The sequence below is a fragment of the Carcharhinus amblyrhynchos genome, unplaced genomic scaffold, assembly GCF_965287045.1.
Source record: "Carcharhinus amblyrhynchos unplaced genomic scaffold, sCarAmb.v2.hapA scaffold_938, whole genome shotgun sequence".
NCBI classification, from domain to species: Eukaryota; Metazoa; Chordata; class Chondrichthyes; order Carcharhiniformes; family Carcharhinidae; genus Carcharhinus; species Carcharhinus amblyrhynchos.
Window position 1 is genome coordinate 32,101 of NW_027650678.1, and position 19,965 is coordinate 52,065.

The following is a 19,965-nucleotide window of genomic DNA, read 5'->3' on the forward strand; positions in this document are numbered from 1 at the left end:
CCTCTATCCTATCCATCCCATTCATCATCTTATACGTCTCAATGAGATCTCCCCTCATTCTTCTAAACTCTAACGAGTACAAGCCTAGTTTATTCAGCCTCTCCTCATAGCTCAACCCCCTCAACTCCGGCATCAGCCTAGTAAACCTCCTCTGCGCTCCCTCCAAGGCCAAAATATCTTTGCGCAGGTGCGGCGCCCAAAACTGCACACAGTACTCCAGCTGCGGCCTCACCAATGCCCTATACAGCTGCAGCAAGATTGGCCGTGCTAAATTGTCCCTTAGTGTCCAAAGATGTGTAGGTTAGGGTGGATTGGCCATGCTAAATTGTCCCCTAGTGTCCGGGGGGGATTAGCCCCCTGAGTGTTACAGGAATAGAGCAGTCAGGGAGATGAGAGAGTCTGGGTGTGAGCAGAAACAGGACAGGGGAAAGCATGAAAACATCCTGGTTCTGGGCACGGGGAGGGGATGGCCTCGTGGTATTATCGCTGGTCTATTCATCCAGAAGGTAGGTGGGTGGGTGGGTGGGTGGGTGAGCTGCCATCTCGAACCCCCTCCAGTCTCCGTGTGGGGTAGGTCCACCCACGGCGCCGTTGGGGAGGGAGTTCCGGGATTTTGACCCCAGCCACAGCCAAGGAACGGCCGATAGGTTTCCAAGTCGGAGATGATGAGTGACCATCTCCTGGGGAACCTCCTGGTGGTGGGTGTTCCCCAGGTATCTGCTTCTCCCCTCCCCCCCCCCCGATTCTGCCAGACCTGCTGAGATTTTCCAGCGTTTTCTCTTTTGTTTAGCCCTCTTGGTCTCTCCTCAGGATTCCACCCCTATTATCTTCCTGATTTTATAGTTTAAACGCTGTATGGACTGTGGAGTAGGGACGTGTTGGCTCCTCTCTCAGACAGAGTCCCCTTGTGGCTACCTGCACAGATTCTGTAATCTCTCCTAGTCCCGCCACACCCACACAATAGATAAGAATTCCCAGCCTCTACTTTCGCAGGAAATTTGACATGTCGGCTACGACTCTCACCAACTTTTACAGATGCCCCATAGAAAGCATTCTTTCTGGTTGTATCACAGCTTGGTCTGGGCTCCTGCTCTGCCCAAGACCACAAGGAACTACAAAAGGGTCGTGAATGTAGCCCAATCCATCACGCAAACCAGCCTCCCATCCATTGACTCTGTCTACACTTCCCGCTGCCTCGGGGAAAAGCAGCCAGCATAATTAAGGACCCCACACACCCCGGACATTCTCTCTCCCGATGGAACAAGTGAAAATGAGATACAAAAGTCTGAGCTCACGTACCAACTGACTCAAGAACAGCTTCTTCCCTGCTGCTGTCAGACTTTTGAATGGACCTACCTCGCATTAAGTCGATCTTTCTCTACACCCCAGCTATGACTGTAACACTACATTCTGCACCCTCTCCTTTCCTTCTCCGTGAACGGTATGCTTTGTCTGTGTAGCGTGCAAGAAACAATACTTTTCACTGTGTCCCAATACATGTGACAATAATAAATCAAATCTAGACTACATATGTTTGGACACTAAGGAGTAATTTGGCATGGCCAATCCACCTAACTTGCATATGTCAAATAAAATAAGTTTATTTTATTAGGGTCACAAGTAAGGCTTACATTAACGTTACAATGAAGTTACTGTGAAATTCCCCTAGTCGCCACACTCCGCCGCCTGTTTGGGTCAATGCACCCGAACCAGCGCGTCGTTCAGACTGTGGGAGGGAACCCACGCAGACACGGGGAGAACGTGCAGACTTTGCACAGATGGGGACCCAAGCCGGGAATCGAACCCGGGTCCCTGGTGCTGTGAGGCAGCAGTGCTAACCCACTGTGCCAGTCAATGGCCTCGATTGTATCTGCCTCCAGCACACCCTCAGGCAGGCAGTTCCAGATCCCAACCAGGCACTGTCTTAAAGGGATCCCCCCCACCCCACCGTCGCCATAACGTCTCATCCAATAATTAACACTCCAAAATACACACCCAGCTCTCTCAAGTCCTGCCTGGGTGACAGGGTGGCGCGGTGGTTCGCACTGTTCCCTCACAGCGTCAGGGACACGGGTTCGATTCCCGGCTTGAGTCACCGTCTGCGTAGAGTTGGCAAGTTCTCCCCGTGTCTACGTGGGTTTCCTCTGGGTGCTCCCACACTCTGAAAGACGTGCTGGTTCGGGTGCATTGACCCGAACAGGAGCCGGAGTGTGGCAACTAGGGGAATTTCACAGTAACTTCATTGCAGTGTTAATGCAAGCTTCAGTTGCGACTAATAGACAAACTTTAAAACTTTGCGTTCCTCCACGTTTCATCCCAAGATCAACACACACCCAACCTCTGCCCCTTTAATAAACAGCCTGGTCTTGCTCTCCCTTCCCCCCAGCGTCCTGTCACACTCTGTGCAGCAGGAGAGCTGAGAGCCATGGGTGGAAGTCACTGCTCACTGATAGCCATGGTGTGTGTTCGATGTACAACACTGCCACCCTTCAGCATCAGGAGGGACTGCACCTCTCCAATTCACACTCTACTACACATTATCACAGCAAGGGAAAGACATTCTGCAGAGAGCGAGGACTATCGATGCGCTGAGCACCGACCCTCCCGCAGTGCGGCGCTCCCTCAGCACCAACCCTCCCGCAGTGCGGCGCTCCCTCAGCACTGACCCTCCCGCAGTGTGGCGCTCCCTCAGCACCGACCCTCCCGCAGTGCGGCGCTCCCTCAGCACCGACCCTCCCGCAGTGCGGCGCTCCCTCAGCACCGACCCTCCCGCAGTGCGGCGCTCCCTCAGCACCGACCCTCCCGCAGTGCGGCGCTCCCTCAGCACCGACCCTCCCGCAGTGCGGCGCTCCCTCAGCACCGACCCTCCCGCAGTGCAGCGCTCCCTCAGCACCGACCCTCCCGCAGTGCGGCGCTCCCTCAGCACCGACCCTCTCGCAGTGCGGCGCTCCCTCGGCACCGACCCTCCCACAGTGCGGCGCTCCCTCAGCACCGACCCTCCCACAGTGCGGCGCTCCCTCAGCACAACCCTCCCGCAGTGTGGCGCTCCCTCAGCACTGACCCTCCCACAGTGCGGCGCTCCCTCGGCACCGACCCTCCCACAGTGCGGCGCTCCCTCAGCACCGACCCTCCCACAGTGCGGCGCTCCCTCAGCACTGACCCTCCCGCAGTGCGGTGCTCCCTCAGCACCGACCCTCCCGCAGTGCGGCGCTCCCTCAGCACTGACCCTCCCACAGTGCGGCGCTCCCTCAGCACCGACCCTCCCGCAGTGCGGCGCTCCCTCAGCACTGGGACTGGGGAGTGTGAACCCAGCTTCTGCATTCCTGAGCAGGTCTGGAAACCACAAGCTTTTATCTCCGAGTGAGATGGAGATCTATCGCTGACACCAGATGCAATTTTAATGTGTTGTTCACCCTGTCCTGTAGACTCTGCTGTTTTTGGTGCGAGATTGGAGCTTTCCGTACGAATATCCTTATGGATTGAATGGTGGCAAGGACTTCCTGGAGAGGCGGCTACAGGTAAGAATGAGATCCTTCCCTTATCCATGTCTAACCTGCCTGTCCACTGATCCAGTTCAACACGGCACCGTCTACTGTGAAATGGTCAGAGGATAGCGAGAAAATATTCCTCCATCAAACACTCCCAGGACAGGTACAGCACGGGGTTAGATACAGAGTAAAGCTCCCTCTACACTGTCCCCCCATCAAACACTCCCAGGACAGGTACAGCACGGGGTTAGATACAGAGTAAAGCTCCCTCTACACTGTCCCCCATCAAACACTCCCAGGACAGGTACAGCACAGGGTTAGATACAGAGTAAAGCTCCCTCTACACTGTCCTCCATCAAACACTCCCAGGACAGGTACAGCACGGGGTTAGATACAGAGTAAAGCTCCCTCTACACTGTCCCCCCATCAAACACTCCCAGGACAGGTACAGCACAGGGTTAGATACAGAGTAAAGCTCCCTCTACACTGTCCCCCATCAAACACTCCCAGGACAGGTACAGCACGGGGTTAGATACAGAGTAAAGCTCCCTCTACACTGTCCCCCATCAAACACTCCCAGGACAGGTACAGCACGGGGTTAGATACAGAGTAAAGCTCCCTCTACACTGTCCCCCCATCAAACACTCCCAGGACAGGTACAGCACGGGGTTAGATACAGAGTAAAGCTCCCTCGACACTGTGCTCAGTGACAGACTGTGTGTTTGGTGTCTCTCTCAGGTGAAAGCTCACCAACATGAGGAGCTGCAGCTGGTGAGGAAACACATCCACTCCTGCTTCAACAACATCCAGTGCTTCCTCATGCCCCACCCCGGAATGAAGGTGGCGACCAACCCCACCTTCGATGGGAAGCTGAAAGGTAGGTGCCGAAAGTTCACTGTCCCTAACGGTCTGCAGAATAAAGAGCTGTCCTTAAAACAGAAACATGGTGGCATAGTGGGTTGGCACTGCTGCCTCACAGCGCCAGGGACCCGGGTTCGATTCCCAGCTTGGGTCACTGTCTGAGTGGAGTCTGCACATTCTCCCCGTGTCTGCGTGGGTTTCCTCCGGGTGCTCTGGTTTCCTCCCATAGTCCAAAATGCGTGTGTTAGTTTGATTAGCTGTTCTAAATCACTCCTTACTGTCACGGGGTCTAGCTGGGGTAAACGCATCGGGTTTTGGAGACACGGTCTGGTTGGGACTGTGGTCGTTCCAGTTCTCATGGGCTCAATGGCCTCCTCCTGTACAGTCGGAATCGTACAGCTCCGGTTCTGCCAGAGAGCTTCACAACCAATGAGTTCCCTCAGCACCGACCCTCCCACAGTGCGGCGTTCCCTCAGCACTGACCCTCCCACAGTGCGGTGTTCCCTCAGCACCGACCCTCCCACAGTGCAGCGCTCCCTCAACACTGACCCTCCCACAGTGCGGCGTTCCCTCAGCACTGACCCTCCCACAGTGCGGTGTTCCCTCAGCACTGACCCTCCCACAGTGCGGCGCTCCCTCAGCACCGACCCTCCCACAGTGCAGCGCTCCCTCAGCACTGACCCTCCCACAGTGCGGTGCTCCCTCAGCACTGACCCTCCCACAGTGCAGCGCTCCCTCAACACTGACCCTCCCACAGTGCGGCGCTCCCTCAGCCCTGACCCTCCCACAGTGCGGCACTCCCTCGGCACCAACCCTCCCACAGTGCGGCGCTCCCTCAGCACTGACCCTCCCACAGTGCGGCGCTCCCTCAGCACCGACCCTCCCACAGTGCGGCGCTCCCTTGGTACTGACCTTCCCACACTGTCTTTCTCTTTCTCACTCTGTGTCACTCTCTATGTCACTCTCTCTGTCTGTCTCTTGCTTTCACTTTGTTTCTCCCCCCTGCCCCCGTCGCTCTCTCCATCTCTGTCTGTCTGTCTGTCTCTCTCTCGCTCTGCCTTGCTGATTCTATCTCTCTGTCTCTGTCTCGCTGTGTCTCTCTGTCTCGTTCCGTCTGTGTCTTGCTCTGTCTCTCTCTGTCTCTCTGTGTCTTGCTCTGTCTCTTTTTCTCCATGTAGCTCTCGTTCTTTCTTTCTCTCTTTCTCTCTCTCCATTTAATCTGATCCACTGCATTTATTCTCGGGGTTACCGATTCCCCCTCCCAGGAAGCTCTGTGAATTATCTGACCTACCCCCTCGTACGTGTGTGGCCTCTCGCCCATCCTTGCCACAGTTCTTGTACCCAGACATTGTGAGGTCTACCCTCCAGCCCATCTGTCTACTCCCTCCTACCCACTGCCCCTACCCCACCTGCCCCATCGCCCGTGTTGCTGAAATTGACCTCTTTCTCGTTAAGATATCGAAGATGATTTCAAGATTCACCTGGAGGCGCTTGTCCATATGTTACTGAGTCCGGAGAACCTGGTGGAGAAGGAGATTGGAGGCTCAAGAATCAGCTGCCAGAACTTGCTGGAATATTTCAAGGTGGGGGCGCCCTCCACCGTGGACTCCCTGACACCTCGGGGTGGGGGCACTGGCCTATTATGGGTGGCTGAGTAAATTGAGACTATAAGACATAGGAGCGGAATTAGGCCACTCAGCCCATCGAGTCTGCTCCGCCATTCAATCATTTGCTTTGATAAGATGAAATTTGATTTGATTTTTTTATTGTCACATACAGTGAAAAGTATTGTTTCTAGGTTCAGTATACCGTTCATAGAGAAGGAAAGGAGAGGGTGCAGAATGTAGTGTTGCAGTCACAGCGAGGGTGCAGAGAAAGATCAACTTAACGCGAGGTAGGTCCATTCAAAAGTCTGACAGCAGCAGGGAAGAAGCTGTTCTTGAGTCGGTCGGTACGTGACCTCAGACTTTTGTATCTTTTTCCCGATGGAAGAAGGTGGAAGAGAGAATGTCCGGGGTGCGTGGGGTCCTTAATTATGCCGGCTGCTTTTCCCCGAGGCAGCGGGAAGTGTAGACAGAGTCAATGGATGGGAGGCTGGTTTGTGTGATGGATTGGGCTACATTCACAACCCTTTTGTAGTTCCTTGTGGTCTTGGGCAGAGCAGGAGCCCAGACCAAGCTGTGATACAACCAGAAAGAATGCTTTCTATGGGGCATCTGTAAAAGTTGGCGAGAGTCATAGCGGACATGCCAAATTTCCTTAGTCTTCTGAGAGAGGCATTGGTGGGGCTTTCTTAACTATAGTGTCGGCATGGGGGGGACCAGGACAGGTTGTTGGTGATCTGGATACCTGAAAACTTGAAGCTCTCGACCCTTTCTACTTCATCCCTGAAGAATTGAGGCTCCCTCATTGAATGTTTTTAAGGCAAGGATAGATAGATTTTTGAACAGTAAAGGAATTAAGGGTTATGGTGAGCGGGCGGGTAAGTGGAGCTGAGTCCATGGAAAGATCAGCCATGATCTTACTGAATGGCGGAGCAGGATCGAGGGGACAGATGGCCCACTCCTGCTCCTAGTTCTGGAAATCACAGGTGCTTTGGCCTCGCTCGTATCGGCCGGCAGAATTTGGGAGGAGTTGGGGAGAGCAGGTGGCGGTGCGCTGGGTGAATCGAGGTTGGAGGGAGGGGAAGGCGAGGGTTCCTGCAGCTGATTAGCTGAGATGGGGTGGTGGCGGGTGCTGCGACGGGCTTCGTTCTGCGTCCATCTCCCTGCTTATCCTGTTCTCTTCCTTTGCTCTGTCGCTTCAGGCTTACATCAAGATCTTTCAAGGCGAGGACCTTCCACATCCCAGATCCATTCTCGAGGTGAGACCGCTTCCCTGACAGGAATAACTTGTACGCAGCAGGATCCTTGGGGGAGCAGTGAACATTGGCACGTTGAACAGATTACTTTCGGAAAAGGCCGACACAATGGTTAGAGACACTGCCTCATAGCTCCAGGGACCTGGGTTCGAGTCCTGGCATGGGTCACTATCTTTACAGAGTCTGCATGTTCTCCCCGTGTCTGCCTGGGTTTCCTCCCACAAATCAAAGATGTGCGGGTTAGGTGGATTGGCCATGATAAATTATCCCTTAGTGTCCAAAGGTGTGCAGGTTAGGTGGATTGGCCATGGTAAAATATATGGGGTTGTGGGGATGGGCCCTTGGTGGGATTGTGGCCGGTGCAGACTCGATGGGCTGAATGGCCCCCTTCTGCACTGTAGGGATTCTCTGATTACGTGGGAGGGAAGTGAATCTGTCACTACCTGGGGGTGAGCTTACCCTTACGCCTCGATCAGTTCACTGCTGGGGATCCTTTCTGGTATCTGTGGTCCTCAGCACCCCCTCCATTCCCCCTGGCTGCACAGAGAGGGTACATATCGGCAAGCTATTCGCCTGTGTGAGGCATCCCCCCCTTGAGCTCGGAAATCCCTGCCCCTTTGCCATGAGGGATCCTGATTGGTTCTTCCTTCTCTTCCCTTCCCTTCCCTTCCCTCCATCTCCAACCCTCACCGTGGTGGTATTATTGCTAGACTCTTAATCCAGAAACTCAGCTAATGTTCTGGGGGACCCCGGGTTCGAATCCCGCCACGGCAGATGGTAGAATTTGAATTCAATAAAAAATATCTGGGATTAAGAATCTACTGATGACCCATTGTTGGAAAAACCCATCTGGTTCCCTTTAGGGAAGGAAATCTGCCGTCCTTACCCCGGTCTGGCCTACATGTGACTCCAGAGCCACAGCTCTGACTCTCAACTGCCCCTCTGAATTGGTATGGGAGCACAGGGCAACCTGGAGGGTTTAAAGTTAAGATTTTCAAATATTTTTAAAAGTTTATTTATTTGTGTCTCAGGTAGGCTTACATTAACACTGCAATGCAGTTACTGTGAAAATGCCCGAGCCGCCACACTCCAGCACCTGTTCAGGTAACACTGAGGGAGAATTTAGCACCTAAATTCAGACTGTCGGAGGAAACCGGAGCACCCGGAGGAAACCCACGCAGACACGGGGAGGACGTGCAGACTCCACACACACACGCACTGACCCAAGGCTGGGAATCGAACCCGGATCCCTGGAGCTCTGAGGCAGCAGCGCTAACCATTGGTTGGGCCGGGGACTGAGATAGCGGAGGTCAGGGCACCGTGGAGGGCTGGGCCAGGGGGAGACGGGCTGAGATATCGGAGTACTGGGGGGGCGTTGGGAGCTAACGGGCTGAGAGTTCGGGCTTGGAGGAGGATGGGTCAGATTGATCCGTGTGCTGGGCCTTTCCCTGAAGTAACAATTGCTCTTTGTCTTTTGATAGGCGACAGCTGAAGCCAACAACAGGGCAGCGTTTGCTTTGTCCATCAATTATTATCAGCAGGCGATGGAGGGGGTAGGCAGCGAGACCACACCACTTCAGACTGAAAGGCTGCTTACTGCTTGTAGATCTGTAGGATCCACGTACTCCCCGCACAGCAAGGGGCCACTGGATTCACTGAAGCTGTGCTGCTGCTTTTATCCTCCCCCACTCCCCCCCGCGGGAGCGAGTCCCACATTCTCCCCCACTCCCCCCACGGGAGCGAGTCCCACATTCTCCCCCACTCCCCCCGTGGGAGCGAGTCCCACATTCTCCCCCCACTCCCCCCGTGGGAGTGAGTCCCACATTCTCCCCCACTCCCCCTGCGGGAGCGAGTCCCACATTCTCCCCCACTCCCCCCGTGGGAGTGAGTCCCACATTCTCCCCCACTCCCCCCGTGGGAGTGAGTCCCACATTCTCCCCCACTCCCCCTGCGGGAGCGAGTCCCACATTCTCCCCCACTCCCCCCGTGGGAGTGAGTCCCACATTCTCCCCCACTCCCCCCGCGGGAGTGAGTCCCACATTCTCCCCCACTCCCCCCGTGGGAGTGAGTCCCACATTCTCCCCCACTCCCCCTGCGGGAGTGAGTCCCACATTCTCCCCCACTCCCCCCGTGGGAGTGAGTCCCACATTCTCCCCCACTCCCCCTGCGGGAGTGAGTCCCACATTCTCCCCCACTCCCCCCGTGGGAGTGAGTCCCACATTCTCCCCCACTCCCCCCGTGGGAGTGAGTCCCACATTCTCCCCCACTCCCCCTGCGGGAGTGAGTCCCACATTCTCCCCCACTCCCCCTGCGGGAGCGAGTCCCACATTCTCCCCCACTCCCCCCGTGGGAGCGAGTCCCACATTCTCCCCCACTCCCCCCGTGGGAGCGAGTCCCACATTCTCCCCTCTCTCTAAGGAAAGATATTTCTCCTGAATTCCCTCAACAACACTCGAGAAGCTCGACACCATCCAGGACAAAGCAGCCCTGCCCGATCGACACACTAACCACAAACACCCACTCCCTCCACCACCGACACACAGTGACAGCCGTGTGTACCATCTACAAGATACCCCGCAGCGACTCACCAAGGCTCCTTCCACAGCACCTTCCAAACCCACCACCTCTACCATATAGGAGGACAAGGGGCAACAGACACATGGGGAACACCACCCCCTGCAAGTTCCCCCTCCGAGTCACTCACCATCCCGACTCGGAAATATATCGGCCGTTCCTTCACTGTGGCTGGGGTCAAAATCCTGGAACTGCCCCCGGACAGCACTGTGGGTGTACCTACACCACACACGGGGACTGACTGATGTCCAATCACAATCCTGGAACTCCCTCCCTAACAGCACTGTGGGTGTACCTACACCACACACGGGGACTGACTGATGTCCAATCACAATCCTGGAACTCCCTCCCTAACAGCACTGTGGGTGTACCTACACCACACACGGGGACTGACTGATGTCCAATCACAATCCTGGAACTCCCTCCCTAACAGCACTGTGGGTGTACCTACACCACACACGGGGACTGACTGATGTCCAATCACAATCCTGGAACTCCCTCCCTAACAGCACTGTGGGTGTACCTACACCACACACGGGGACTGACTGATGTCCAATCACAATCCTGGAACTCCCTCCCTAACAGCACTGTGGGTGTACCTACACCACACACGGGGACTGCAGTGAATTCAAGATGGCAGCTCACCCACCCCCTTCTCAAGGGGCAATTATGGATGGGTAATAAACGTGGGACCAGCCAGCGTTACTGTAAATGAATTTTGATAACATGCTTAGTGACGATTTGATATTGATATTGGAGCTCTTGTGGTGCAGTGGGGATTATCCCTGTCTCTGAGCCAGGAGCTCTGGGTCTGAGTCCCACCCCAGGAGTTGACGGTCAAGGAAGGTACGGTATGACCCGGCCAAACAGGTCAAGTGTCGGCCAGGAAATTCCTCCCAACACTCGCCACTGGTTGAAGGTAAGAGCAGGAGAGACTCCTGATCAACCAAGTTTGATGTGGAGTGGCGTCCCTCAAGCTATGAGCCCCTGGCGACAGGTTAGTGACCCGTTCCAGGAAAGATCCTCGGTATGGTAACAGATTAAAGTCTGTGCACCACTAAGTGCCGGAAGCATAGAAGATAGGAGCAGAAGGAGGCCATTTGGCCCTTTGAGCCTGCTCCCCCATTCATCACCATCATGGCTGATCATCCAACTCAATAGCCTAATCCTGCTTTCTCCCCATAACCTTTGATCCCGTTCACCCCAAGTGCTATATCCAGCCGCCTCTTGAATACATTCAATGTTTTGGCATCAACTACTTCCTGTGGGAATGAATTCCACAGGCTCACCGGGTGAAGAAATGTCTCCTCACCTCCGTCCTAAATGGTCTACCACCAATCCTCAGACTGTGACCCCTGGTTCTGGACTCCCCCCATCATCGGGAACATCCTCCCTGCATCTACCCTGTCTAGTCCTGTTAGAATTTTATAAATCTCTATGAGATCCTCCCCTCATTCGTCTGAACTCCAGTGAAAACAATCCTAACCTGGTCAATCTCTCCTCATACATCAGGCCCACCATCCCCGGAATCAGCCTGGTAAACCTTCACTGCTCTCCCTCGAGAGCAAGGACATCCTTCCTCAGAAAAGGAGACCAAAACTTCACACAATACTCTCAGTGTGGCCTCACCGAGGTCCTGTATAATTATAACAACATATCCCTGCTCCTGGACTCGAAACCTCTCTCTGTGAAGGCCAACATACCATTTACCTTCTTTACCGCCTGCTGTACCTGCACGCTTACCTTCAGTGACTGGTGCACCAGGACACCCAGGTCCCTCTGCACACTCCCCTCTCCTAATTTACACCCATTCAGGTAGTAATCTGCCTTCTTGCTTTTGCTTCCAAAGTGAATAACCTCACAGTTATACAAATTATCCTGCATTTGCCATTGATTTGCCCACCCACCCAACCTGTCCAGATCATCCTGAAGGATCTCTGCATCCTCCTCACAGTTCACCCTCCCACCCAACTTGGTATCACCGGCAAACTTTGAGATGTTACATTTTGTTCCCTCATCCAAGTCATTAATATATATTATGAATGGGTTGGGGTCCCAGCACCGATCCCTGTGGCACCCCATTAGTTACTGGCTGCCAATTTGAAAAGCGCCCATTAATTGCTACTCTTTGTTTCCTCTCAAACCAGTTTTCTATCCATCTCAATACACTTCCCCCAATCCCATGCGCTTTAATCTTGCACAATAATCTCTTAGGAGGAACAAGAAACAACAAGCTATCTTATATTGATGCCTCCCTAGTTTTGGTCTCTGCCCCAACACAAGTAGAAACATCTTCTCTACACCAACCTTCTCGAAACTTCCTTCATCATTTTCAACACATCCATCAGGTCCAAGGCAGGTGGATACAGATGGCCATGATTTAATTCAATGGTAGAACATTGCCTGAGGGGCTGAATGACCTCTTCCTGTTCCTGTGGAACAGGCTGGTGGAGGAGAAGGGCTGAATGGCTTTGTTGCGCTGTGGGTGTTGCCCCAAGATGCCCCATGTGCCACCCAGAGAAGCCCCCACCCCAGTATCACGCCGAGGTGCTCCCCCCGTGTTGCCCCGAGGCGCTCTCCCCCCCCCCGCGTCACCCCGAGGCGCTCTCCCCCCCCGCGTCGCCCTGAGGTGCCCCCTCCCCACGTCGCCCCGAGGAGCTCCCCCCCCCGCGTCGCCCCGAGGTGCTCCCCCCCGTGTCGCCCCGAGGAGCTCCCCCCCGCGTCGCCCCGAGGCGCTCCCCCCCGCGTCGCCCCGAGGAGCTCCCCCCTCCCCCCTCGTGTCGCCCCGAGGTAACTCTGTGTTGCTCTGCCTTCCAGCTGTGTGGCGGGGACAAAGCTTACCTCAAGCCCAGCAAGATCCGTGAGCGACACCAGGTTTACCGTGAGGCAGCGGTGGAGAAATTCCGCAGCATCAAGAAGATGGGAAGCCGGGCGGTGAACATGCGGTTCGAGGACCAGCTGGAGTCGCAAATCGAGGACATGCTGGAGAGCTACCTCAAGTTTAACCGCAGCAAGAACTTCTTCAGCATCCTGCGCACCCCAGCCGCCATGTTACTGATGATCATCAGCATGAACGTGCTGTCCAGCATCCTGGGCATCCTGGGCCTGGGCTTCCTCTCCTTCATCTTCAGTTTCCTGATTGGCATCTGCACCCTCACCCTCATGACCTGGTCCTACGTCAAATACACGGGGCAAAGCCCCCTGCTGGGAGAGATCATCGATTCCATCAGCGAGGCCATACTGAGCGGGGTGAGTGAGCTCCGCTTCTCCCCACCTCTTCTAAACACACGGAGAATCCCAGCAGGTCCGGCCCGCATCCCTCAACAGAGAAAAGAGCTGACATTCCCAGTCCCGATAACCCTTTGTCAAAGGCAGAGAAAGTGGGAGATGTTTATACTGCAGGGGTGGAGGGAGGGCGGAGGGAATGAAAGATGTAAAAAAACAAATATCATGGAACTATCATAGAATCCCTACAGTGCAGAAAGAGGCCATTCAGCCCATTGAGTCTGCACCAACCACAATCCCACCCAGGCCCCATTCCCATACCCATTTACCCTGCTTATCCCCCTGACACTAAGGGACAATTTATCATGGCCAATCCACCTAACCGGCACATCTTTGGACACTAAGGGACAATTTAGCATGGCCAATCCACCTAACCTGCACATCTTTGGACACTAAGGGGCAATTTAGCATGGCCAATCCATCTAACCTGCACATCTTGGGATACTAAGGGGCAATTTAGCATGGCCAATCCACCTAACCTGCACATCTTTGGACACTAAGGGACAATTTAGCATGGCCAATCCACCTAACCTGCACATCTTTGGACACTAAGGGACAATTTAGCATGGCCAATCCATCTAACCTGCACATCTTTGGACACTAAGGGGCAATTTAGCATGGCCAATCCACCTAACCTCCACATCTGTAGACATTGAGGCAATTTAGCATGGCCAATACCCCTAACCTGCACATCTTTGGACACTAAGGGACAATTTAGCATGGCCAATCCATCTAATCTGCACATCTTTGGACACTAAGGGGCAATTTAGCATGGCCAATCCACATGTCTTTGGACAAGGGGAAAGGCTGCTAATGGCAGCCTGTAGAGAGAAGAGAAGGTGTGAACGGCCAAAGGGCAGGGAAGCTGGAATCAGAGGGTAAACTGTGACAGAGGAAGATGTGGAGGGAGATGGTTGGGAGAGAGGTAAAATTGAGAAAAACAAAACAAACAAAAACAAAGAACAACCCAGCACGGGAAACAGGCCCTTTGGCCCAACAAGCCCGCGCCGCCGCATCACCCTACACCTATTCTACCCTGCGTGTCTATGAATAGAACCCCTGACTTAGCCAGATTCAGGGGAGAATAGTGTCAATTTGGTAAAACCAAAGGGGGGAAAGGGGAAGCAGAAGGAGAGGAAAGGTCAGGAAAGGGGATAAAGTAGGGGGAAGGAGTAGGGAGGAAAGACTCATCTTTCATTCCCTCCCCCTGCTGTATAAATATCTCCCTCTTTCTCTGCCTTTGATAAATGGTCATCTGGATGCGAAACGTCACCTCTTTTCTCTCCTGACGGATGCTGCTAGACCTGCTGAGATTTCCCAGTGATTTTTGGTTTCAGATTCCAGCATCTGCAGTAATTTGCTTTCCTCTAACGGGCAGCACGTTGCTTAGCACCGTTCCCAGATTTAAGAAATAAGTTTATTTATTGGTCACAAGTAGGTTTACATTAACACTGCAATGAAGTTACTGTGAAAATCCCCCTAGTCGCCACACTTGTTCGGGTGCAGAGAGGAATTTAGCACCTAACCAGTACATCTTTCAGACAGTGGGAATGAAACCGGAGCCCTCGGAGGAAACCCACTCAGACACGGGGGGGGACGTGCAGACTCCGCTCAGACACTGACCCAAGCCAGGAATTGAACCCTGTGAGACAGCAGTGCTAACTGCTGTGCCATTTTGTTCTGGGGGACCCAGGTTCAAATCCCGTCACAGCAGATGGTGGAATCTGAATTCCATTAAAAAAAAATCTGGAATACAGAATCTACGGATGACCACGAAACCATTGCCGATTGTCAGAAAAACCCATCTGGTTCAATAATGTCCTTTAGGGAAGGAAATAATGTCATAGAGGTTTAGAACATAGAACATAGAACATAGAACATTACAGCGCAGAACAGGCCCTTCGGCCCACGATGTTGCGCCGACCAGTTACAAAAACAATGACCCACTAGCCTATACCAATCCCTTTTCGTCCATAAACCTATCCAGAGATCTCTTAAACGCCCCCAAACTAGACGCATTTACAACTGCAGCAGGCAGGGCATTCCAATCCCTCACCACCCGCTGGGTAAAGAACCTACCCCTGACATCCGTCCTGTAGCTACCCCCCCTTAATTTAAAGCCATGCCCCCTCGTGCTAGCTTTCTCCATCCGAGGAAAAAGGCTATCACTATCCACCCTATCTAAACCTCTAATCATCTTATATGTTTCAATAAGATCCCCTCTTAGCCGCCTTCTTTCCAACGAAAACAACCCTAAATCCCTCAGTCTCTCCTCATAGGACCTCCCCACCATACCAGGCAACATCCTAGTAAACCTCCTCTGCACCCTCTCCAACGCCTCCACATCCTTCTTGTAATGCGGGGACCAGAACTGCACACAGTACTCCAAGTGCGGCCGCACTAGAGTAGTGTACAGTTGCAACATTACACTGCGACTCCTAAATTCAATCCCCCTACCAATAAACGTTTACAGCATGGAAACAGGCCCTTCGGCCCAATTTATACATGCCGCCCTTTCTTTCCTAACCCCTAGTCCCATTTGGCCCATATCCCTCTATACCCATCTTACCCATGTAACTGTCTAAATGCTTTTTAATAAATCTGTTGTCCTTACCTGGTCTGGCCTACATGTGACTCCAGAGCCACAGCAATGTGGGTGACTCTCACCTGCCCGCCAAGGGCATCTAGGGATGGGCAATAAATCCTGGCCTAGCCAGTGACATCCATGTCCCAGGGATGAATAAAAAAAAATTACAATAACACAAACTTCCAATGTAAACATGTCACACTGTAATTGCACCCTCCCACCAGTGTGGGCACTGCAGTGCCTCCATGGGAGAGGGAAGGGAAGGTGGGTGGCGAATGTGCCATTTTAATCTTGGGGACAACTGGGAGGTGGCTGCACTATGCTGTTGGGTGGAGGGGGGGAGGTGGCTCTTTCGCACATTTAGAGACAGTGCCCACACTGGTGGGAGGGTGCAATTACAGTGTGACATGTTTACATTGGAAGTTAGTGTTATCGTAATTCATTGGTGGGACATGAGCATCGCTGGTTGGGCCAGCATTTACTGCCCATCCATGGTTGACCTTGGAGGGCAGTTGAGAGTCAACCATATAGATTATGATGATCACGGACAGAGTGGATAGTCAGAAGCTTTTTCCCCAGGGTGGAAGAGTCAATTACTAGGGGGGGGCACAGGTTTAAGGTGCGAGGGGCAAGGTTTAAAGGAGATGTACGAGGCAGATTTTTTACACAGAGGGTGGTGGGTGCCTGGAACTCGCTGCCGGGGGAGGGAGTGGAAGCGGATACGATAGTGAGTTTTAAGGGGCATCTGGACAAATCCATGAATAGGATGGGAATAGAGGGATACGGTCCCCGGAAGGGTAGGGGGTTTTAGTTCAGTCGGGGCAGCATGGTCGGTGCAGGAGGGGCCGAAGGGCCTGTTCCTGTGCTGGAATTTTCCTTGTTCTTTTCATTCATAAGACCGTAAGACGTAGGAGCAGAATGAGGCCACTCGGCCCATTGAGTCTGCTCCGCCATTCAATCGTGGCTGATATTTTTCTCATCCCCCATTCTCCTGCCTTTTCCCCCATAACCCCTGATCCCCCCTCCCTTATTAATCAGGAACCTATCTATCTCTGTCCTAACCCCGTCACTGTGGCTATGGAGTTGGATCTTGCTGTGCACAGTCTGGAGGCCGCAGCGCTAAAAGTCACCTGTTGACCGTTGTGAGGGGGTAGGAGATACTGAGGGATGGTGTGAGAGTCAGTGTGTTCAGGTCCGATGTCCAGTCTTGCTGACCCTCGATATCTCCCTTCCTTCCAGGTGATGACACTGATAGTTAACCGCTACCTGTCACCGCAGCAAGCTACCCTGGTGTCTGGACTGGCCCAGGCCAGCAGGAGATACTAACGATCCACACCGGCCGGGGGCTTCCAGACCCGCCCTCGCCGGCCCGGAGCCGCTCGCAGGGGACAATGACGGAACGCGGAGCCCTCCCTCCCTCCTCCCCAGCCGGCACGGTGCCGGACACAGTGGCAGCTTGGGTGAAGCCAGGGGTCTGCTCGGAGAAGCAAGGCCGGTATGCCCAACATGAGGAGCGGGCATCGTCCCTAGGCACCACTTGGAGTGACTCCCGGGGGGGGGCTAGGGGAGTGTGGGTGGGGGCAAAGGGATTGCGGTGTTGGTTGTGGCACTCCCATCTCCTCTTGCCCCTTCATTCCCCCCCTTTCTCTCTCTCTGTTAGGCAACAGTAAGCAGCATTCTCAGGTAACACAGTTCTCAAGCCTGCTTCAACCACACAATCTAGTCCACGCTCTCCGCTGCTGAGGGAGCGCCGCACTGTGGGAGGGTCAGTGCTGAGAGAGCGCCGCACTGTGGGAGGGTCAGTGCTGAGGGAGCGCCGCACTGTGGGAGGGTCAGTGCTGAGGGAGCGCCGCACTGCAGGAGGGTCAGTGCTGAGGGAGCGCCGCACTGTGGGAGGGTCGATGCTGAGGGAGCGCCGCACTGTGGGACGGTCAGTGCTGAGGGAGCGCCGCACTGTGGGAGGGTCAGTGCTGAGGGAACGCTGCACTGTGGGAGGGTCAGTGCTGAGGGAGCGCCGCACTGTGGGAGGGTCGGTGCTGAGGGAGCGCCGCACTGTGGGAGGGTCGGTGCTGAGGGAGCGCCGCACTGTGGGTATGGTCAGTGCTGAGGGAGCGCGGCACTGTGGGAGGGTCAGTGCTGAGGGAGCGCCGCACTGTGGGAGGGTCAGTGCTGAGGGAGCGCGGCACTGTGGGAGGGTCGGTGCTGAGGGAGCGCCGCACTGTGGGAGGGTCGGTGCTGAGGGAGCGCCGCACTGTTGGGGAGGTGCTGTCTTTCAGGATGGGACATTCGACTCCGTCTGCCCTCTCGGAATGGGTGTAAAAAAATTCTACGGCCATTATTGCAAGAAGAGAATGGGGGGACGTGGGGGTTGTGGGGGGGGCGGAAAGGGGCGAGTCGCCCTGGTGTCCTGGGGCCAATATTTTTCCTCAAATCAACATTACGAGAAACAGCTGATCTGGGTGGTGATCACATTGCTGTGTGTGGGATCTTGTTGTGTGTAAATTAGCTGCACTACAACAGTGAGCACACTTCAGAAAAAGCTCCTTCGTTGTGTGTGACACACCTTTGGGGTGTCCTGAGTGGGGGAGAGGGGCCGGAGAGATGGGATTGTGGGGATATGGGTCCGTGATTCACTTTGAATAGTGAGGGAGGGATAGGAGCGGGAGAGATGGGGGGTGGGGTTTGCAAATCTGTTTCTGTCTTTGGGACTTCCCAAGGGAGGGATAGGAGCGGGAGAGATGGGGGGGGGTGGGGTCTCCGTTACACTTTGGGACATGCCGAGGGAGGGATAGGAGCGGGAGAGATGGAGGATGCGGTCTGTGTTTCACTTTGGGATGTCCCGAGGTATGTGGGGTGACAGGGGGATCCTGTCTTCTCCCTGCTTCTGTGCTCTTCCCGAGAGCCCCACCCCAGTCAAGAACAAGGGTCCGCCGACACTCCCCAAAGCCTGTCTCCTCATGGGCACATGTGGTTTCCCCACTCTCCCTGCAGCCCCCCCACTCTCCCCGCAGCCCCCCCCACTCTCCCCGCAGCCCCCCCACTCTCCCCGCAGCCATCCCACTCTCCCCGCAGCCATCCCACTCTCCCCGCAGCCCCCCACTCTCCCCGCAGCCCCCCCACTCTCCCCGCAGCCCTCCCACTCTCCCCGCAGCCCCCCCACTCTCCCCGCAGCTCCCCCTCTCTCCCCGCAGCCCCCCCTCTCTCCCCGCAGCCCCCCTCTCTCCCCGCAGCCCCCCCTCTCTCCCCGCAGCCCCCCTCTCTCCCCCGCAGCCCCCCCACTCTCCCCGCAGCCCCCCCTCTCTCCCGCAGCCCCCCCACTCTCCCCGCAGCCCCCCCACTCTCCCCGCAGCCCCCCACTCTCCCCGCAGCCCCCCCACTCTCCCCGCAGCCCCCCCACTCTCCCCGCAGCCCCCCCACTCTCCCCGCGGCCCCCCCACTCTCCTCGCGGCCCCCCCCACTCTCCCCGCGGCTCCCCCACTCTCCCCGCGGCCCCCCCACTCTCCCCGCGGCTCCCCCACTCTCCCCGCGGCCCCCCCACTCTCCCCGCGGCCCCCCCACTGTCCCCGCAGCCCCCCTCTCTCCCCGCAGCCCCCCACTCTCCCCGCAGCCCCCCACTCTCCCCGCAGCCCCCCCACTCTCCCCGCAGCCCCCCCACTCTCCCCGCAGCCCCCCCACTCTCCCCGCAGCCCCCCACTCTCCCCGCAGCCCCCCCACTCTCCCCGCAGCCCCCCCCCTCCCCCGCAGCCCCCCCCACTCTCCTCGCGGCCCCCCCACTCTCCCCGCGGCTCCCCCACTCTCCCCGCGGCCCCCCCACTCTCCCCGCAGCCCCCCCACTGTCCCCGCAGCCCCCCTCTCTCCCGCAGCCCCCCCACTCTCCCCGCAGCCCCCCCACTCTCCCCGCAGCCCCCCCACTCTCCCGCAGCCCCCCCACTCTCCCCGCAGTCTCCCCACTACCGGGGGAGGGGGAGTGAGCCCAACCCAGTTCCCACACGGAGCGCCGTGTCTGATGTACGCCCAAATTTGAAGCAATAAAAATCTGTTCTTAGAATCTTCTGGTGTGGAATGAAATGATAAATTTAATTACCAGGGCAGCGAGGCAGGGGGGTCGCAGTTAATAAACACTGGCTAGCCAACAAGGCTCCCCCCCCCCTCCATCCCACAAATAAATAAAACAAACCCACTGAGGATTAGATGGGATAATGGTGAATATAAATTTCTGTGTGCCGTATCCAGCGCTGTCAGAGTAAACTGAATCCAATTAGCCTGTACCTTGGTCTGTACCTCCGATAGCCAGCCCCCTCACCTGTCCT

At 55.5% G+C, this 19,965-nt stretch overlaps 1 protein-coding gene across 1 annotated transcript in view; it reads left to right on the forward strand.

Moving 5' to 3' along the window:
* The window catches only part of LOC145340332 (atlastin-3-like), a gene marked incomplete at its 3' end in the record, with an annotated part of 36,202 nt that extends 19,052 nt beyond the window's left edge, over positions 1-17,150 (forward strand). The window contains exons 8-14 of the mRNA XM_080184784.1: positions 3,426-3,518; positions 4,227-4,365; positions 5,805-5,932; positions 7,156-7,212; positions 8,691-8,762; positions 12,601-13,087; positions 16,934-17,150. Coding sequence (XP_080040910.1) covers positions 3,426-3,518; positions 4,227-4,365; positions 5,805-5,932; positions 7,156-7,212; positions 8,691-8,762; positions 12,601-13,087; positions 16,934-17,150 — 1,193 coding nt within the window. The remainder of the gene's footprint in view (positions 1-3,425; positions 3,519-4,226; positions 4,366-5,804; positions 5,933-7,155; positions 7,213-8,690; positions 8,763-12,600; positions 13,088-16,933) is intronic.
* Between the last annotated feature and the right edge of the window lie 2,815 nt (positions 17,151-19,965).